Raw genomic sequence first — 22,362 nt, forward strand, 5'->3', positions numbered from 1 at the left:
TCACAGCAGCAGATGAAAGCCACTGTTCAGTTACAAATGAGGTCACAGTGCACTCTGCACTCAACTTGTTTTCTCAACTCTTCCATAATACAGGATGCTCTGTCCAGGGAATGGTGTCATCCATTGGGCAGGCAGATCTTCCCACATGGATCATTGTGATCAAGATAATCCTTTTAGGATTAGATATCCTCTTAGGCCAACCAAATCTTGACCATCTGTTAAAAATACTCCCATCCAAGGTGATTCTAAATTTGACACAAATTGACAAAATAAAATTACAGCTAGATCCAGTTAAGATAATTTTTTAAATTACTCAGTCTTTTTATATCACTAGATTCCCTGTGTTATGAGTACTTTGCATAGGTGGCATTCCAACCAGTGTGCTGGGAGTGTGATGGTTAATTTTCATTGTAATTCAACTGGTTTTAGAATCACCTAGAAGACACACCTCTGGACATATCTGTGAGCAATTTTCCAAAGCAACACTGATGAGGGGAGATACACTCTGAATGTTATCCCCTCAAAAAAGTGGGGGTCTTAGACTGAATAAGATGGGCCATAAAGATGAACTGAGTACATGCATTTCTTGCTCTTCTTGACTTAGATGCCATGTGACCAGCTGCCTCACTCTCTTGCAGCCATGGCTTCCTGCCAGCATGACCCTTCAATGTGTGAGCCACACTTCTTTAAGTAGATGTGCTTTGGTACTTTAATCCCAGTGGTTAGAAAATTAGTATAGAGATCAATGACCCCTGTGGCTTTTTCCTCCATGTGTTTTCTTTCTTTCCTTTTTCTTCCTTCCTTTGTTCCTTCCTTCCTTCCTTCATTCCTCACCCCACCTCTGAAGCAAGCAATGGTTTTTATTTGAGGTTTTTTTTTTTTTTTTTTTGCTTTTTGTTGTTCTTGTTTTTGTCTTGTTTTTTGGTGTGTGTGTGTGTGTGTGTGTGTGTGTGTGTGTGTGTGTGTGAATAGACTATAGCTGTCTTGAGACACACCAGAAGACGGCATCAGATCCCATTTCAGATGGTTGTGAACCTCTGCATGGTTGCTAGAAATTGAACTTAGGACCTCTAGAAGAACAGTCAGTGCACTTAACTGATGAGCTCCCTCTCTCTAGCCCTCCACTTATGTTTATACTCCCTGAGAAACATGGTTCACATGTAACACAAGCTCCAAGTTTTCCTCGTTTTGTTGAGACAGGCAGAAATGCTTTCCTCTGCCTATAGTTTTAAGTTCTGTATTTCGCTCAGAGGCTTCAAGGTTATTTTTAATGTTGACAGATTTCTTTTTCTAGTACTAGTTTTAGGATTAATCAGCTAGTTCTAGCCTGAAGCTGAAATGAATGAATGAATGAATTAATGAATGAATGAATGAAGAGTAAGTGAATCAATATGCCTGTAGAAAACTTCAGTGATGTCAGAACAAGCCATTTTCACAAGCAGATGCATTTTTCTTGCTGTCCTACTCACTTTCAGATCCCAAGAGCAAACATTAAATGTTACGGTCTGCATACAGAATGAAACCTGTGGAAGTTCCAGGGTTATATGACAAAGATGAAAGAATTCCAGGTCTGTCCTACACATGACAAATATTCCATGAGCCTCTTCTGATAAATGCAATGTGGCCTCTTAAACATGATCATTCCTTACATGAATAGATTACTCAAACATAAAATACTGGTGGCCAAAAGATCTCGGTGAGGTCTCTGCCCATCTTCCCTGGGGTACCTAAGAAGCCTCACCTTGCATCACCCCTCTAACTTTCTGGAATACTTCTCAGTTCTTTCTGGAAAAAAGGCTGTTTTAGAAAGGCATCAGTTCTGATTAGAGATCATGGGCTTTTTGTTAAATATATGTTTTAGCTACTGCATCATAGGGCTTTTCTGACATAGTCCGTGGCCACACCACCTGCTTCCACTCACTTTGCAGAAGACTCTGAACAGACTCTGCAGAGACTTAGAAAAATCTTATAATTTTTTTTTCTCTATAGATCCACAATGGCATGGAACAAGAGAAACCTTTGGCTCTTGCCCTTCCCTACCACCTGCAGCTTCCACCTCCCCATTGTGAATTCTTTCTTTGCCTGCACAGGATGGTAGACAGAATGTGCAGAGGGAAGATAGTGTCTACTTCACAGCCAGAGATGAAAGGAAAGGGAAGTCAGAACAAAGAAAGAGAGCTGAGTGCCTTGGGTGGCCACTTTCATAGGGTGAAGTGGGTATGTAATTTATTACTTACAAGTTTTCCTGAAAGGTGAGGACTGCAAGTTTTTGGTGCTCCATATAAAAGAAAGCTTCAGAAAACCTTCGGACCTGAAGGATGACAATTTAAACAGCTCAATTCTTCAAGTGTCTACGACCTCCATTTTCTAAACTTCAGAGTCTGGAGATTAAGTATCACATTTTAATGGAGAGAAAGCTGTACCTGCACATAGGCCTGGAACAAGAGACTTTCCACCCTCCATAGCTGCACACACATCTTTATAGCTCGTAGCCCAAGCAATATAGTGTGTGTTTATAAACTCAGTCCTGTTCTGCTTTATTTTTATATCTAAGTTTTATTCTATCTAATAGAATATGAGATCTCTCCAAGCTGGCATTATAAATAAATATACAGTATAGAGAATTCCTAAAGTCAGTGGCATTTGGTATGTGCTTCCTGGACTCTGATTCTCAGACCTGTGTTTCTCTTGCCCAAAGAAAGAACATCCACATTGCTGAATATATTTATAGCCAGGGTGAGGGCAACACTTTGCATTTGAAAATAGTTTCCTTAAGGATTTGAGACACTTGTGATAGTCCATTTTATAAGTTCAGCTATCACCAAACATAGGCAAGGGAGATGTTTTACAAAAGACAGAATAGGACTGAGTAGCTAAGTGAGTTGTTTGATAGTATATTCACAGTTGAGTGGGACCAGTGTTGAAATCTATAGAACAGCACCATGCCCAACACTGTTCCTCTCAATGAACCAACTTTTGCAAAGCTTCTCCTCAAGTATAAAAGCATGCAATCTGAGAGTTTGGAGCATTTTACAATTTACCCTCAAAGTGTGATGCTCCTGGGTGAGATAAGTGGTCACTTGGGAGTGCAGGGTTACTGTGTCCAGGAATTGGGTCCACAGAGCCATCAGATGGGAAGCCAGCCAGGCAAGATCCTTACTGATCTGCTCTGCTATCTTCTCTGGGTTGTTCAGCATCTGAAGGGGTAAAAAAGATGTCATCCAAAGGCCCAGCTCTATTGAGATGCTCTGGTCCTTCTCATGGGATCTTTACCAAATGTTTTGTTCTATTCACACACATGTTCTTATATCACATTATTATATAACATGTAGTATTGTAGCACATGTCTCATGGTGTATAATATATACCTGTATAATCCTGTCCCTTTGAATGTAGGAGTTAAGAGAGGCAATAATGAGAAGAGTAAGCTGTTTGGCAGTTTCTGTATATAGATTAACATTCAAATCCCATGGTCTCATACAAGATAAGCCACTATCTATTCCCAGGCTATGTCTTCCCTCTTCATGCCTGTTTCAAGTGAGACTTATTTCCAGATTTCCGGAAATTCCTTGTCTAATATGTGCTCTCACATTTTATATGCAGTTGCTATCCATTTTCACCTCTCTACCTCAACTTCTTTCTATTTTTTTATGTTTTATTGAATATTTTCATTATTTACATTTCAAATGTTATCCCTTTCCCAATTTCCCCCACTCCCAGAAACCCCCTATCACATCCTCCCTCCCTCTGCTTTTATGAAGGTATTCCTGTACCCACTCACCCACTCCTACCTCCCCGCCCTCAATTTCCCTACACTGGGGCATCTATCTATCCTTCATAGGACCAAGGACCTCTCCTCTCATTGTGCATGGTAAGGCCATCCTCTACTACATATGCGGCTGGAGCCATGTGTACTCCTTTGTTGATGGCTTAGTCCCTGGGAGCTATGGGGGAGGGTCTGGCTGGTAATCTCATCACCTCAGAAGCCAATTTTCCCAAATATTAGCACCCAAGTGTGGGATTCTTCTTGATGGCCTTTCCACTATTACAGTAAAGGGAAATCAGCAATAGCATCCTCCCTCAGACCCATACACTTAGCGAAGATCTTGGTGCTAGAATCTACTGTACTTGATTAAACTCTGAACTCAGTGCCTTATAAGTACAATGGCTCCTCTTAACCATTCCTGATCATTTCCCAGGTAGAGGACTAGAAATTTTATACATGCTTCACATTCAACCCATATAATCATCTTTTAGGTAGAATATTAGATCCATCCTTTCACAGAAAGTAAACTGACAGTGAATTAATAGAGATCCAAAATCTCGCCCAGCCAGGATTTTACTGAAGTACTATCTAACCAGGAAAACACATGCTCTACCTCAGTATGTATCTAAAAATATCTCTAGAGATAATATAGTTCTCATAACCCCAGAATTCTTAATTAGCCAGGTCACTAGGCAGGCTTTCAGTGACTTTGACCCATCATTATCTTCTTAATCACCATTTCCCACTTCTTAAGGGAGATTCCAGGATACCTTAATTACAATGTGCACCAGTCAGACTACAGTGGGCCTGAGGACTTTGGAGAAGAATATGTTGAACAGCTAACTGTGGTTTAGAATGGGAAGAATCACATTCTAAGGGTGCAATTTTACTTGTGGGAAAATGAGAAGATAGAATGCTCTGCTGAGGAGTAATAAGAAGCCTGCCCACTGAGCTCCAGGCTTCATCAATACACAACAAGCAATGAGAAGTCCTCTTCCTTGTCCCAAGAACATGTTCAACCAAAGAAAGACATGAATTAAGTTAGAATGGCACACAGGGGTACATACCAGGACAAGTGGTATAGAGCTGTCACAAAGCCAAAGCCAAAGCAAATCAAACCCAGTCTCTTTCCCTCCATTATACCATGCCTCTGTTACTTCACTAAATACACAAAGGAAGCAACTGTGCCCAGACACAGTCATTGTGCTTATTGGACTGGGGTTTGATTCTGGATGAAGGCAGAGCAGGTGAAGGGATGTATCTAAAAGTAAGAGATGAAGGGGATGTTTCCAGATGTTTCCTGTACAGTGAAGCTCTTTGAACTCAGAAATTCCTGCTTCATTTTTATGAGTGACTTCCAGACACAAGGCTCCAGTTAAACATAGCATCTAAGGTGTGTGTACCCTTTGAGACCATTTACAGCTGAGATGCATATAGCATCATGAGTGGTCAGAGACAGAGAAGGAATGATCCAGGGGAGTTTATCTGGGAGACAGGGTGTATCACTGAAAAAGCTCCAGACTGGAAAGTGGAGCTTTTCAATGCAATCCAAGTAGCTCATATTTAGATTATTTGACCAGAATCTTTACTAATGACAGCCAATCTCTGTATCAACACTCAGCATTATTTTGCCCCTGGAAATCTCTTCCACCTTATCTAAGGTTACCATGCCTCTTAACCAATTTCCATTGTCTCAGCTGGGCTGAACTACCTATGCAGCATGCATAGGCCTGTCTATTTGCAACACATTGTTCAGAAAGCATCTTCTCTTTGGAATGCCTTGTTCTCCCTTCTCATCTTCTAATACCCTTTCTTGTCCTTTTCATCCCTTTAGCATGCTCTGTCATCAATCAGGGAATGACAAGGGAATCAATTCTATTTCTCCTTACTTGTGGCAACACTACTCTATGCTATCAGTCTAAGGTTCATTCCTCTCTTTCCACTTTTTCTTGAACAGGTTCCCTGGACCATCAGAGACCTTACCTGTGATCCTTCTAGCAACAGTGGCTTGTTTTATCGCTACTGTCCGAATTTGTCTGTATTTTGAGTTTAATCTCTCAGCATCCTTACTTCCATCATGGTAAGTAATCGATACTGTGAACTTAGCAATTCTTTAGTACTGAGATAGGTGGAATCGCATCCTTGTGAGATCCCACATGCCTCAGTCATGTGGCCCTGCCTTTCTGGACTTCAGATCCTGCCCTCCAAGCACCTCCTCCACCAGAGTGGCACTGGCAAACACAGTATGAATTCTGAGTTCAACTATCAGAGGAGAAAAGGGAAAAAGAAAGATATTCATTAAGTAAGTGTTTGGGAGAATTATTTCCTCCCTAGTTGATTATAGAAACAGCTTCATCTGAGGTTACAGAGGTTTCTAATTAAGCCACAGGAGGACTTTCCTATCACTGCAGACACATGGACCTCTATAATTACACATGACAGGTGTGGATGGCTTTTTGCAGCAGGTGAGGGATAGGCCTTACCTGCTAATAAGCCAGCAGTCTTGGCCCACTGCTTTCATAGGTATATTCTCTGAAGCAAGATTCAGCTACCTCCCTCGACCACTTCCAAGAACCTTGACTAACTAGACTCGAACCACAATCACTCCTCTGCTCCCTTTGTTTACTCCATGCTCATTTTGTGCTGCAGGGTAAGCTACATTGTGGGAAACCAGAAAGTGAATGGAATGGTGTGTGTGTTTGTGTGTGTGTGCGTGCGTGCGTGCATGCGTATGCACATGTGCATTACTGCATGTTTGTGAAAAAAGGGGCAGTTCTGAGACACTATCATCATCTTTGTCTCCTTGAACTCAAAGGTTAGCTCCTCTGTATCAAGGACATATGAAGCCATCTGTCTCATCTGCCCCATCTGGATCAGGGTATCCTTTCAGACCATCAACCATCTAACGTTGCTTCCTAGCTTGAAGCAAGGTATTTCCAAACCCTCTAGGATGCCTAACTTCAATTGGCAACTAGGTAAACTCTAGAATTACCTGGGATACTGGCCTCTGGATATGCTTGCCTGGGATTATCTTGATTTTGTAAATGGAGGTGGAAAGAAAGCCTACCTACTGTGGGCAGCACCATTCCATGGGCTTAGCATCCTGCACTGTACAAAAGGAGACAGGAAATTCATAACCAGCATTTATTGCCCTCTGCTTGACTTCAAGGCTTTATTATTGTGACTTTCCACAGCAATGACTAGCCTCCTGGAGATATAAGCCAAAATAAACACTTTCTCCGTTGAGTTGCTCTTGATGGGGATGATTTATTAAGGTAACAGGAAAAGCAGATGAGATTGCTCTCTGACAAGAAAGTTGGCCAAGACAAAACAAAACCCAGCCTTCACATTCTTGCTAAGTCCTTAATTTGTTTTTGCTTTTGTTTTTTTCTCAGTAGGAAGGGGCAGTTACAGGAACAACTACTAAACAGTTGAATAATTCCCAAAAGTTCATAAGGATGAATAAAAAACTATCTTTTGTAAGTTATAAAAATCTTAAGTAGCTATACTAAAAAACAAAGCCAGCCCTAACAAGGAAACATAATTTCCAGTACCACTCAGCAAGTGTGACCCGTCAGGGTCTTGGCAAGCGGGCATACTAAGCAATTTGATTCATTTATTCTGGGATGAACCTCAGCATCTCCCCACCCAGACTTCCAGCCTATCATTTGTATTTGGATCTCATGATGTCCATGCTGCAGTCAGTTGATACATATGCACATGCTCCCACTCATGTGTGACCTGTGCTTCACACTGCTGTCACCTTTGCCTGGAGGAACGCTCTTCCCTCCCAGGAGTCTGACAGCCTCTGCCCTGTTCCTTGATGATACTTTAACTCCCCAGACAGAGCCAGGACCTCCATGCCTCCATGCTCTGCTGCCCTTTGCTTCTCCGCCCCCAACTCTTGCACTGGGCATGTAGGCAGAGTCTGATTTATCTCAAAATAAAGCAGTTTCTCACCAGGCTGCCATATCCGAGTGGCCAACACATGACCAGTATTTTTATTTAATTTGTAAGTTTCTCACACTAAGTAAAGATGTCCTGGGAGCACACTGCTGCTAGAGACCTCTGAGTTTGCCATTGTCATAATCACCTAGAACCATCCAGTGCTTGAGTTGCAATGCTGGAGTTGAACACATTCGCTGCTGCTCAGCACTTGCCAGGAGGTGGCACTGTTTCATCTCTAACTAGATGCTAACTCTGATTTGGACCCTTTACCCTTCAATCCTCAGGCCAGTCCATCCATTAAAAGCAAGAGCATGAGTGAGGAGCAGAATAAGACCCAGTCTCTTCACTCTTAATACTTTGCACCCTATCACCTCTCAGCATTCCTTACACAATAAAATTCTGCAAGAAAACATGGTTAAAAAATTCCTGTAGTATCAGAATTATCTAGAATTCAATGGGATGCCAGGCAGTGGTGGCACATGCCTTTAATCTCAGCATTTTGGAGGCTGAGGCATGTAGATTCAGTCTGAGTTCAAGACCAGCCGGGTCTACAGAGTGAGTTCTAGGACAGCCAGGGCTACACAGAGACACCCTGTCTCAAAAAAAAAAAAAAAAATTCAATGGGACACATACATCCACCATAAACACACACAAACACACATATACACACAGGGAATGAAAATAAAAGAGGAACTGGCAAAGAAGAGTTTCAGCCAGAGAAGGAGGGGACATGAAAGAGGGTACTAGACAGTTAAAAATACATATCATTATTTATATACACATATGAGATGGTCAGAGGAAAAAAAACAGTAAGATCAAGAAAGCCTTCCCACAGAGTCTGGGACTCTGCTGCAAGGGCTGGAGGTGAACAATAGGTCTCTTGTGGAATATGGCTGATAAAGTTATTGATAGCTATATCCTTCAAATGAAATCTCTCACATAAATCACTGCAGTCACCAGAGTTGACAAATTGTCAAATATGAAGGCGTCCCAGGGGCCAGGGCCACAGCATTCACTACTATCAAGTGGAAGTTTGCCACTGCCCCTTCTCAAGTTTGCAAATCTCATCCAATGGCTGCAAGTGCTTCAGAAACTTTGAGGAGGCACCACTTCTATGTATCCACTTGCCACTGTGGATGTGTGTGAGCACCTCCTTCACTGTCCCCTGGGTGCTATGAGGACATTGCCTTGGGAACCTCACTATTGTAACTGTGGATAAAACCACTGTCACACTTTCCAACTCAGGTTTCCCCTGGAGATCACAGATACATTTCAGTCTTGAGTTCTTGATAAGGAACACCTCAACTCCCGGCAAGCTCATAGCAATAAGACTGTGTGTGACTTTTGTTACTAAATCTTTTCTAACTAATGTAATAAGTGGACCTAACTGGCCTCTAGTCAGCTATGGGCTAGAGGGTGCTGCCAGGACAATCAGCTGATGGTTAGGAAGTATATGTTGTTCCTAGATATCAAAAGAAGGAGAACTGTTGGAGGTAGAATGAATTACCAGTGCCCAGGAACTAATCAATCATGTTTCTTTACTGGTACTTCCATATGTGGGAAATTAGTACTATCTTTTCTATCAAAGGGTTATAGATAATAAATTTCATTTAAAATTGTGAAGAAGGGATTTGGCAGAAATTCAAATACCTCCAGGGCCAGCACTTCTTGGAATCAATATATATATTCATGGTTTCACAGTCTCCTCAGAATGGTACTTTGCCTGCCAGCACTTTGGTTTGACTTATGTAGCCCTGTAAAATTGAGGTCAAGTTCTGACCACTCAGTGAGAAAGAGGACCCTTTCACATTAGGAGAAAAAGAAAAACAATAGGGCCCCACTGTGTGTGCTTGCCTGCTTGATGTGTTGTGCATATGAACCCTTCCTCAGAGGTGGAATGTTTAGCCTTGCTGGAATAAGTTGGACCATGTGATAATTTCCTTGGGATCCCAGATATGCTTCTAATATATAGAAACTTCAAAATCAGGGATTGGGGAGCTCCCAGAATAGTGAATATACCCACTTGCTTAAACTTGACCCAGCTCAACTCAAAGAAGCTCCACTCTTGGCCTCTTTTTTCCAACTTTAACCTATGTAACCTTAATCTAGCTATTCATTCATGACCTTTGTACCATTTTTATAATAGACTGATGATGTTTAGAAGTGTTTTCTGAATTTTATAAGCCATTAAGTGTGATCTAACTTTAAAATGTTTGATTACATAGCTGTTGGTCAAATTAAGATAGTTCCACAAGCTACTTCTGAAGGATAGAAAATGTTGTAAGAATGAGCATTTATCCTGTGGGACCTGATGCTGACTTTAGAGAGACATGTTAGAAACTACCTGGTCAGGCATGAAGTTAGATATCCTATTCATGCATTCATTCTCCCTATCAGAGAATGGATAGAGATGAAAAGATTCCTCATGGATATATGTTGGAAGTTCATGTTCCAAAGGATGCATCATCCTCCTACTTCATAACTCCTAGTGATGTGGAGAACGCATCCAGGCCACATGGTAAATAGTACATTCAGGTTTCTTGATTAGGAGCCTCACCTCAATCTCTGGTGCCTCAGTTAACCTCATCCTCACAGAGCTCAGGTTTCTACTCCCTCCAGTATCCCTGAACCAAGGACCTTCCCAGTTTAGATCTCTATCACTGGCCTAGTGCAACACCACAAGGCTGTGGTCTTCTCTCAGTCCTTGATTTCAAAGTAGTCTCTTCCCTTTTAGAGCTTGCTAAAATCTTGTTTGCTCTTGAAAAGAATTACTGATGCACTATCTGGGGTCCTGCTGCTGCTTTCAGTAGCCCTGTCAAGACACTTGTACATGTGTATGCAGTTTAGCAATGAAAGCCCAAGAGTGACTAGACTCCTTCCCTAACCTTGTGCTCTAGGGGGAAGGTGTCACCACTACATTCTCAGGACTGACCTGGGTGCTCATAATTAATGGGAACTCCCAGAACTGATGTGGGTAGTCATAATTAATGGGAACTTAAAACTGTTGACTCAAATGAATCAAATTTCACCTAGTTAGGGGTGTCATAGTTCCTAAGGAGACATTCATGAAGACACCAAAGAGAAAAGGGGTGGTTGGCTCATTGACCACAACAAGTGCTACACTACTAAAAATTAGGCAGTGAAGAAGAGAATGCCCAGCCAGATCCTCATGGTAATTGTGGCAAAAATAATGTGGTTGGCATTGTTCTCATTCACTGTCTGCACTAGGCCCCATGGGCATAGGTCAAAACTCTATTTCTTGTCACCAGGTTTGTTTCCTAGGGTAACTTTGTACTGGGGAGTGAAAGACTCTGCCACATGGAGACTGGTGCCTCTGCTAGTCCTAGATCCCTGATACAATCACTCTGTGACTGTTCCCAACTCCCTTCTCCATGGAACTTAGAAGGCTTATCTTCCAGAAATTTCTGTTGATTAAATGATGACCTTTCCTCTTGCTCTTCCTTTCTTGCTCTGTCCTATCACCCCTTCCCCCCTTTTCCCTCCTCTCTTCACGTGCTCATGCTCATGGCCAGCCCCTACTTCTTTATTTCTCTCTCTCTCTCTCTCTCTCTCTCTCTCTCTCTCTCTCTCTCTCCTTCTCTCCCTCTCCTCTCTCTCTGCCTTTCTCTGCCTCCACTACCCTTTTAACTCTCCTCCCCATACTCTTAATAAACTCTATTCTATACTAAAAAAAAAATGATGATTTTCCTGCAGTGCACACTAAATACTGGACAGTAACTGCCAGACCCATGCTGTGTTTGAAGCTGTAAGAAAGAGATACTAAAGAAAACCAGATGTGTTTTATCTCTGTGTCTGTGGTGTTTACATGTCAGCATGCTTATAGGGTAATGTGTGCACAGTTGCCCATCCATGGTTTTGCTTATGGAAACCCAAAATTGACACTGAGTAAGTACCTTTCTCACTGGCTCTCCACTTTATTTCTTGAGGCACAATCTCTTCCTGAACCCCGAGCATGGCAATTCTGATTAGTCTAGCTAGTCACCTTTCCCCTAGGATCTCATTCATTACAGGCAGCTACCAGGTCTGGCCTTCCCATTCTTTCAAGTGAGTTTTAAAGATCTGAAGTGTCTTCTTCATGCTTGGGACACAAGCACCTTATTCACCAAGACATCTCCACATCCCCTGATGAGAAAACCAAGATTCATAAAGATTCAACAACTTATCACACTGGCACAAAGGTCTGTTTTGAGGCTGGTTTCTGGCAATGAAGAGCTTCATCACTCACCAAGTTAACTTTGCAACTTTCTTGCAATATTACACTCTTCTCCATTTGAAGGGACAGTGGTCCTCACCCTCATTTCTGAAGTATGGCAATCCCACTCTACCAAGGAAAGTGTCCCAGGGGTTATAAGTCAAAGCAGGTGACCCAAAAGACTTGCACTCATTGTGCAACACATTCAAACTATTGTTTGCTTTACAAAGCTAGAACCAAGTCCCCAGTATAAAGTTATTTTTTTCCTGTTTCAAGTTTCTTGAGTCCTTCTCTACCACTAGTTAAAGCCTAAAATCCAAAAATAAAATGTTAAGAGTAAACAGTAAGCTAACATACTCACTCCCCACAATGCCTTGACCTATGGTCCATTTGGGATGATTAATTTTTGGGGGGAATCTGAAAATATCTTTGTCTTGCTTAACAGGGTTGAAACCATGAACCCCTTCACTTGAGTGTGCACAATGTTCACTGCATGACCTTTTGACATCTGTAGACTCCACCCACATACAGTGTTAATGCTGTCGTTTCTGAACATGCTGTCTGGAAACAAACCATGAACCTTCTTGCACATGTTCAAATTATTTTCGTTGTTGCCAATCATTTTTCTAGCTTGGACTCAGACACCCTCTTGGCTTATGCCATAGAAGCTTCTCAGCCCTTTCCTCAGATAGGCAGATTTGTGGCCAAACCCATCCCTCATGCCCACACATTAGTGCCTGTGAATTCACCTTTTCACTTTGGGGAAAATTGTGGTTTCAGTGACTGACATGCTGTGTGGCCAGCAAGACCAGAGTGGTCCAGCACTGTAAGTACTTCCATCTGTTCAGACTCAGGGTCTGCACTGTAATTACCTGTAACTCTGAGCACAGCTGAGAAAGTGTTTCTTCAACAGCAAGGGTCTCTGGGAAGGAAGAAAAAGACCACATGATTAAACGGATCCCACTTAAAGGCTGTACTTGCTAACTAAAGAAAAAGGCCTAGATTTACTTCTCTAAATAGGAAAGTCAGAGAAAGAGAGACTAAAGCAACTCCAAAGGACTCTCCTAATCAGACTTTGAAGAGAATCAACCTCATTTGGCATCATGGAATGAATGCAAAAGGAAACCCATAACGGATTTCTGAGTGGAATTATAAGGTTCAATTGATCCCTTAGTGTCTAGAAATGTATGTGCCCAAAATGAGTCTACGTTTATTTATGTGTTTTCAGATGCATATGTGTATGCATGTGCTTGTGCATGTGTACACACACACACACACACACACACACACACAGAGAGAGAGAGAGAGAGAGAGAGAGAGAGAGAGAGAGAGACTCACAAACATATAATTTCTAACAGATAGAGAACAGAGTTGTGTCTCCATCTGGGAGCCAAAAGTCAGAAGCTCAAGAAAGAGGAATGGCTGAATTGAGTAGACTGTAAACAACTGCAGGGAAAAATGACACCAATGGGCATCATAACCATCCAGGCTACACATAGTATAGCTTGCTATTCACCAGCTTGTCAGCCTGAACCAGTGGTCTCCAGCTATTTGAGATTTTATCGTCAGAGTTTTGATAGTTCTTGAAATCTCTCCTAGTTCCCTAATACCAAAGTGAGTCATTTGCATGCAGTTATACTACACAGGGCAATGTGAACAATCTCTTAGCATTTCTGTGTCCTGCTGACCCTCCATCTGACCAGTGAACTCAGGTTCATGACTCATCAGTATAATGGACTGTATTCCTCTTGAACAACTATATCCTTAGTGTCCAGCACAATGGCCAGTGTATAGAAGATGCTCAACAAAAATATGTTGAAAATATTTAAGTAAATAAATTTTTTTTTTTAAGTAACAAAAGGTTCTGTTGCTAAATGCTGCATTTATTTTGTTTTTTTATTTTGTTTTTTTCTGGAGCTGTAGGTCCAATCTTGGGTTCAATGTATGCAAAAAAAAGTACTCTACTAAAGGGTCACAGCCGGAGTCTCCAATATGTGTCTTTACAACCTGTGTAAAATTGGCCTCTGAAAAAAATCCAAGTCAAAAAGTGCTTGATTCAAAGTCTAGGTGCTGGCTTTATCCGCTGTCATAGCTGATGAAACTAAACATCAAGAGGCTCTGAAATCCAGTGTAAATACCAAATGCACTCCTTTGCTCTGCAGACTAGAGACAGATAATAAGGAATCCAAGAGGTAACCATATCTCACAGACCCCAGAGTCTGAGGGTAAAGGGCAACTTGTAAATATAACATTGTCATGTGGCCTGCTTATAATACAGTGCCACAGGCATTAACAATGAGATGGTTCTCACAGAAGTTTTACAGAAGAAAAGACAGAGGACATGCACCCAGTGGGAGTCAGACACTGAAATATGCATTATTCTTGAATCCTGGGCTCTGTGTTGAGCCTCTGGTCCAAAGGACTTTGAGAGGAACCTCAACATATGGTATGCTTTGATGGAGTGGGGATTGAATTTCCCTACTCCAGGCAGTCAGTGCAGAATCTTTATGCTTCTGCCATGGCTACATATTGCTGTATGTAGTAATTTTATGCCTCATTTTTTACTTTAGGTTATGAAATTGAGTTCTCACCAATAATGCAAGATTCACTCTCTACCTATTTCAGTGATGAAATACAGGAGCCATGGTGGCCCTGGTATGCCTCTAGTCCAGTTTGGGTTCTGGTACAACCATTTTGTAAAAATAATTTTCTTTTGGAGATACATTGTCTTTGTTTGTGTGTTCCTTTCTGTGGTACTAAGATTATTTCTAACAAAAGGAGCTGAACATTATTAAATAGGATGCCAGGTATATGGTAGGTATTTTAAGAAATATTTGGTACAGAAATAAATGAGTGGGTATCTTAGAGTACTTATATATATTCTCACTCCATTTGTCCTTCCAAAATGTTTCTCTCTCTTTTTTTAATATGAACCATATATTCATTTTTATTGGATATTTTCTTTATTTACATGTCAAATGTTATCACCTTTCCCAGTTTCCCTCCCTCCCAGAAACACACTATCACATCCTCCCTCCCCTGCTTCTATAAGGGTGTTCCTCCACCTACCCACTCCCACTTTCCTGCCCTCGACTCCCCTACATTGGGGCATTTATCTATTGAGTCTTCATAGGACCAAGAGCCTCTCCTTCCATTGGTGTATGACAAGGCCATCCTCTGCTACATACACAGCTAGAGCCATGTGTACTCCTTTGTTGATGGCTTAGTTCTGTGGGCTCTGGTTGGTTGATATTATTTTTCTTCCCATGGGGTTGCAAACTCTTTCAACTCCTTCAGTCCCTTCTCTAAGTCCTCAATTAAGGACCTCAAACTCAGTCCAATGGTTGGCTGCTATCATCCACCTCTGTATTTGTAAGACTCTGTCAGGGTCTCTCAGGAGATAGCCATATCAGGCTCCTTTCAGCATGCACTTCTTGGCATCCACAATAGTGTTTTGGCTTGGTAATTGTATATGGGATGAATCCCCAGATGGGACAGTCTCTGCATGGCCTTTCCTTTAGTCTCTGCTCAGGCAAATGGATAGAACAAGAAAATATCATCCTGAGTGAGATAACTCAGTCACAAAAGAAAACACATGGTATGCACTCATTGATAAGCTGATATTAGCCCAAAAGCTCCGAATAACCAGGATACAATTCACAGACCACATGAAGCTCAATAAGAAGGAAGACCAACGTGTGGGTGCTTCGGTCCTTCTTAGAAGGAGAACAAAAACACTCACAAGAGCAAATACAGAGACAAAGTGTAGACCAAAGTGTCTCTCTTAATACAATGAGGTAGATCCCAGAACAGCTTCAATGACCAATCACATTCGCACCATGACCTTTGCAAAAGCATGCCACCTGTTCTCTATTCACACTCCAACAAGGAATGTCAGCTCCTGGACGGAGACTTTTTCTGCTCCAATCCCCTTACCCAGCTCCATGGTGGGCAGCTCAGGAATGTCTCTCATGATGACCAGGAAGTAGAGTCGGAGGCCCTGGTAGGCATGAAGGAGCAGTAGACAGAGATCCCGGTGCCACTTGTGTGCATGCTGTATGCAGTTCTCTGAGGGAACATAGAAGCTTCCCTGAAGAGACAGGAGAACAAAACTGAGGAATTTATGCCTCATCCTGGAATCACAAAACTCCTCTCCTCCACTTGACACTAACAGAATATTTTGAGCTTCAGGTCTAATTCATAGCAAATAGGAAGAGTCCAGGAAGAAAGCTGCCCGAGTCTCTTCTGAATCCCTCCAAATTGGAAAAACCATGGTCATGCTATGCCACTGTTGGGCCATGTTCAAGTTAAGATATCAGTAGTTGCAATATTAAAAACAAGTGTAGAAAATAACGAATGAGAAGCAGATAAGGCTGACAATGCCCCCACCGTGTTTTGTCACCAGTGATTACTGTCAACTTAGAAGTCACTTTCCTTGGTTCTCATAGAATGTACTGTAGAAGAAGTAGTAATGGGACAAAAGAAGTGGAATCCTTTATGTGGGTGTGGGGAAGATTAGAAAGACTATTGTGTGAGCAGCAGATTGTGCTACAAACAGAAGATGAAACTATCATATATAAAATAGTAAGGAAGCATGCAGTTGGGTACTTAGTGCTGATGTGCCCAATCTGAACTCATATATGAACACAGTTTCAGAATGCTCTACACAGAGAAATTTGCTTGAGGCTGTGGAACTGGTAGAAAGACAATGAGGTTTGTACAACCAAGAGAAAATGCTTAAGTCCACAGTGGACTCAGTGAAGTAAAAGTATAAACAAGACAGTTTTGTGTATCTTTAATAAGATAATTTGTCTCTCCAACCTATGAGAGAAAGATATTCTAGAGCAAATAAAAAAAAGGAAATGTGTTCTAAGAGCAGAAAAAGGAATCATGTGGTAGGATGTGGATAGTGGAAATTTAGAGAATTGGAAAAGTGGTAGGAATATATAGTGGTGTTACACTCCTTCGCATTCATCTACTTCCCCCTTGGTCACATGGAAGCAAGCACTGGTTCTTCATGGTTCCCTGATGCTGCCTTGCCAGAATCTGGGGGGAAGACTCATCTGGGAGGAGGGACACTTCATTGTGTGGGTCTGAATGGTTGGTGATTATGGCAGTATCCTATCTTATGTAGTCTCTGTTTGGTTTTATCTCAACATAATATTTTCATTGCTTCATTGAGAATTTCATTTAATACACCCAAATCACACTCATTTCCCAGTCCTCCCATGTCTTTGCATTTCAACCCTTTGCCCTTGTGACCTCCTCCCCAAGCAACAGACAAAGAAAAAGTCCAATTTATATTTATATAATATCACTGGAGCATGCCCCTTAAATAGAACTTAGCCCTTCCCCTCAAGCATCCCCACTGGCAGCCATCAACTGTGGAAAGTTGTTCTTCAGCATCTTTATCACACTTTTTAAGAGTTCTCATCATTTAAGAGTCTAGGTTGATATTCTTTTTGAAGAGTAGAAGCTTGTGGTAGGAATGGTGTGGTGACAGAAGCTGTCCATGTCCCTCTTTCTCAAATGAACATCTATAGTCATCAACATCATTGCCAAAGTAGCTTCTATATTCTTTACCATTAGCAGGAGCACTGATCATGGACTTCCTCCTGCTTTCTGGTGACAGTATAGACCATAAGCATAGCCCTGACTATAGTAGGACCACAGACCCAGATTATGTCCTCAGAGATAGCTCAGACCACATTGACATCAACATGGTTTCAGGTGTCAGTGCAGGCTGCTCACATCTATAAGGCCCATAGTGGCAACACGGCCCTTGGACATAAACCTGGCTTCAGATTGCAACAGAGATCATGGTCATCTGTCTGGCTATCGGAGGTCATATGGGCCAGGGACATCAACCAAGACCATGGCTACAGTGGAAATATGGACCCAGACATGGCAGTTGATGGTATGCACCCAAGAGGTAGAGGTAATCAGGTCTCTGTGGGTTCAAGGCCAGCCTGGTCTACAGAGCAAGATCCAGTACAACCAAGGCTACACAGAGAAACTGTATCTCTAAAAACCAAACAAAACAAACAAAAAACATGTAATATTGCAGGTAGGAGCATGTTGTCCTGCTTCACCCAGCAAATGACCAGACAAGTAAAAACACCCACACTCAGAGGATAGAGCTTGGGATTCTTATGGAAGAATAGGAGAAAGGATTGAAGGCCCATCATGGGATAAGAACGCCACAGGAAGAGCAACAGAGTCAACTAACCTGAACTTTTGGGGCTCTCAGAATCTGAACCACCTACCAAAGAATATTAATGGACTGGATCTAGGCCTCCCTGCACATATGTAGCAGATATGCAGCTTGATCTTCATGTGGGCTCTGAACAACTGTAACAGGGAATATTCCAAAAGATGTTGCCTGTCTGTGGGATATGTTCTTCTAGCTGGGCTGCCTTGTCAGTGGGAAAGGAAGCACCTAGCTTCACCAAGATTTGATGTACCAAGGTGGGGGAATATGAAGGGACATGCCTACCTTCTCAAAGGAGAAGGGGAGGGGGTGGGAGGATTGTGGGAGGGGTGACAGGGAGGGGGCAGTAAGCAGGATGTTAAGTGAATAAGTAAATAAATAAAATTAAATGAAGTTAAAAAGGAAGGAATAAAGGAAGGAAGGAAGAAGAAAGAGAGAGAAAGACACACAGACAGCAGAAAGAAAGAGAGAGAGGAGAGAGAGAGAGAGAGAGAGACAGAGAGACAGAGAGACAGAGAGACAGAGACAGAGACAGAGACAGAGACAGAGACAGAGACAGAGACAGAGACAGAGAAAGAAAGCAAGAACTGGCTTGGTCTGTAGGTAGAGAAGGAAAACATTTGAAGGAAATGACTCAGAGTTGTTTACTGGATAAATTTGAGAACCCTTTCAACTGTATGTACTCTCTGTTCTTGTTGCTAACTAAGCAAGCTAAATTGATCTTGTAAGGGTATGACATATATAGTGGGATCAACACTCTTCACTATGAGCCACTCTAGGGAAAGAGATGAGAATTTGGATAAGCAAGTATTTCTAGAAAAGCAATGAGTAGTTGGCTACAAAAATCCCCAACATGGAAGGGTTTGCTTAGAATTGAGGAAAGACCTGGGCAATATATCTCATATCTATAACAAACACCTTCAGTTACATTACTTCCCAATGCCTTTATTTTCTGAGCTCTGTAACTTTGCCTTCTATCACTGGTCTCAACCAGTGTGAACCTTTGGAGGTAAAATGACCCTTTCACAGAGGTCCAATAGCAGATAATCTGCTATCATATACTTATATTATAAATCATAACAGTAGCAAATTTCAATTAGGAAGTAGCAATGAAATAATTTATGACTGGGGAATCACTTCACCATGAAGAACTGTATAAAGAGTCACAGAATTAGGAAGGTTGAGATTCACTGTGTTATGCTATGATATTTTCTGGTCTTTCCAATTTGAACTGAACAGAAACATCACACAGTGATGACAGGGACCTTGAGAGTAATTTATAGGCATGTTGCAGTGTGAAGTAGGAAAAGGTAGATGAAATTGGAAATTAAGAAGATAGCAAAATAAAATCACTCCAAGAATATTAAGATTTTTAAAGTAACTTAAATTGTCAAAGATTTGCAACAAGGGCTTAAAATATTTTGATTGACATTTTTCAAAGAGTTAAGAATACCATGTGGACAATGTGTTGTTTAAAATCTATAAGAAAAATGAAGAATCAAATAGAAGGATGACTAATTCCTCAGTGCAAACTAGCTTAGACTATAGGGAAACACTGAGCTAAAGAGGATAGAATTGAATAGATTGGCCCAGGATGGGTGGCTACATACCCTTGAGTCTATATTCCACCATTACATCTCCACCATTCTCCTCAGGTGAGCCTCTCTCCTCACTGTGCTGGTTTAACTTTGGCATACACTTGTAAAAAGTAACTCATCTTGGAAAGAACTTACAGAATGCTAAGTAGATTGCCATTAACACTGAAGAGAAAAAATAAAAGTGTTCTAGTTATTGCTTGCCTGGTATAAATGCTATATACCCTTAATTATGTTTCTTATATTGTCATAGAATATCAGTATAATAAAATGATTTGTTAAAGAATAATTTAAAAAGTTGGAATCAAGACATAAAATTCAGACCAGTAGAATGTGCCATTTGCCTAGCTGTCAGAATCACGCCTTTGTTTTCAGTTTGTTATCTCTCTTATCATATTGAGTAAAGACTAGCAGAGCTTGTGCATAGCAGGGATTATGTCAAACTCCCCAGGGCCATGGAGCAGTAAGAAATCCTGTTTGATGAACCTAAAGACAGCTCCATTATATTGATCTCATTTGACTTCTAATATGTACTACGGGAATGTAGGTACTCTACTTTCTCTTTTCAAAATTTGAATACAGATATAGAAAGAGGGAAAATAAAATTTAGTGTTACCAAAAATAATTTGCAATTCTCCAGAGTTCAGTAAAAATTGTAGGTCTTTCTAGAAAACACACATGTACAGGTGTGTGCACTTACTACATGAGTATATATTTTACAACAGCTAGAGACATGACCATAAGGTAGAAAATGATCTAAAATAGTTTGGGGTTTTCTTTTATAACAATGTGACTTGAAAATCTTTCAAATCAGATCAAGACTAAGTCACAAGAGCACACATTTTCATTTCGTGGATCAAAAGACTGAGGTTCAATGATATAAAGGACCCAGGCAAAGTCACACTGCTTTTTAGTGGTAGAAATAGCTCTTCCAGTCTATGTTGAGGCAAGGGATCTCTGCAAAGGCACATACTCAGAGAGAGTGGGTATGGAGGGATTGATAAAGGAAAAGAGTAAGTGAGAGAGAGAGAGAGAGAGAAAGAGAGAGAGAGAGAGAGAGAGAGAGAGAGAGAGAGAGAGACATCAGAGAACAGATGGTCAACAGAGGTCTGCTTGCTTTAACAGAGGCATTAACAATAAGTCTCTCCATTTACTGTGACTAAGCAGCATTAAAAGCTGAAAGAGGATTATAAAGGCATCAAATCCAGTAGTCACAATGCTTCTGGCAGTCCTGAAAATCTGTTTTTCTGTCCTTCTTCCTTCAAAATTCCATCCTCTTACCACCATGGCTTTTTGGAAAGTAACCCAGAAACTAATGAGGAGGGTAAAGAATCCTTAAAATGTGTTAAAATTGGTTTCTACTTTATATTTTTAATTCTTTTATTTTGTATGCACCATATATTTATTAGTCAATATAACTCTGAAATCAGCAACAATATTAAAAAAATAATTGCACTACTTGGTCAAGCAGAACTAGCAAATTTCATTTTAAAAAAGTACAAATCTGTTAAAAATTTCAATCAGTATACACATATATAATACAACATACTAGTTATGTTAAATGCTACAAACCAATGTGAGTCCAAGGACTGGAAAAAAAAACCACACATTTAAGCTTTAAGAACCATTTGTCTCTATATATTAGCATTTTCTCAAATACTAATATGGGAAAAATGAGGTAACTGTAAAATGGGGGCCCTGTTCCTTGCACATATTTTTAATTCTTGATAGTGTCAATACTTAAATGCAGTATGCTATTATTACACTCACACACCCACTCTGATTCTCTCTCATATCCCCTCACCCCCACCAATTCCTTCCCAGTTAATCTTCCTCCTACCCTCAAGCCCTTGCTCCTCTTTCTCTGCCTGCCTGCTCCCCCTCTCTCTCCTCTCTCTGTCTCTTCTCTCTCTCTCTCTCCTCTCTCTCTCTCTCTCTCTCTCTCTCTTTCTTTCATTCTCTCTCTCTCCCCTCTGTCTTCCCCTTTCTGTGTCTGTCTCTCTATCTTTCTGTCTCTCTCTCTGTGTGTGCTGGTTTTTGGTTTGCTTTGTTTTGGTTGTTGTTGCACACTCCACACAGGTAGTCATAACTACTGAACAGGCCTCATGACCACAAATATGTCATCTGTGTTGCATGCCATTTCAGAAGAGGGAATGGAAAGGACTTTGAGAGCTGAAGGATAGGGAAGGATGCATCAGTTGTTGTTTTTCAGATATGACATGGCAATTGTAATGAAATTTGAATTTTAAAAATAGGCCTCAATGTCATATGGATGTTTTAAGAAAGACATAAACATTTTTTGGTGAGTCTTTATAAGGCTGATTCATCATCATTACAGAGGTGGGTAAGGAGATTAAATGCTATACTAAGCTGCTATCCTTAAAAGTTGCTGGAGTGCATTTTTAAAAATAAATCCCATCGTTCCTAACTTACAGAAGGGTGTAACTCTTTGAAATTTGTCAATAGAGTATAGAAAATCACATGAGCCAGAACTACAGACCCACAGATCCCATGTGTGTGTTCAAAAGCCAATACTTGTTCCTCAGAGCTGCATGAAGTACCGAGAAGTATAAGAAAAAAGCACTTAGAAGCCAACTTTTCAAAGTCTGGGGTGAAATCTTTAATAGTG

The 22,362-nt window shown here is 41.0% G+C and overlaps 1 protein-coding gene across 10 annotated transcripts in view; it reads right to left on the reverse strand.

The window, feature by feature from the left end:
• Fam135b (family with sequence similarity 135 member B) overlaps nt 1-22,362 on the reverse strand; it is a 280,335-nt gene that overhangs the window by 38,881 nt on the left and 219,092 nt on the right. For 9 of the 10 annotated variants that reach the window (XR_004111833.1, XM_031345438.1, XM_031345398.1 and 6 more), the window contains 4 exons: nt 15,864-16,017; nt 12,800-12,849; nt 3,042-3,197; nt 2,238-2,311 (listed from right to left, as the gene is read on the reverse strand). Coding sequence is in view for 9 of the 10 variants with exons in the window: in XM_031345438.1 (XP_031201298.1) it covers nt 2,238-2,311; nt 3,042-3,197; nt 12,800-12,849; nt 15,864-16,017 (434 nt within the window). In the remaining variant the exon portion in view is untranslated. Of the gene's footprint in view, nt 1-2,237; nt 2,312-3,041; nt 3,198-12,799; nt 12,850-15,863; nt 16,018-19,748; nt 19,848-22,362 lie in introns of those variants that run through there. The other variant, XM_031345464.1, reaches the window with a different exon arrangement.

This window comes from Mastomys coucha, unplaced genomic scaffold, assembly GCF_008632895.1.
Source record: "Mastomys coucha isolate ucsf_1 unplaced genomic scaffold, UCSF_Mcou_1 pScaffold11, whole genome shotgun sequence".
Taxonomy (NCBI): Eukaryota; Metazoa; Chordata; class Mammalia; order Rodentia; family Muridae; genus Mastomys; species Mastomys coucha.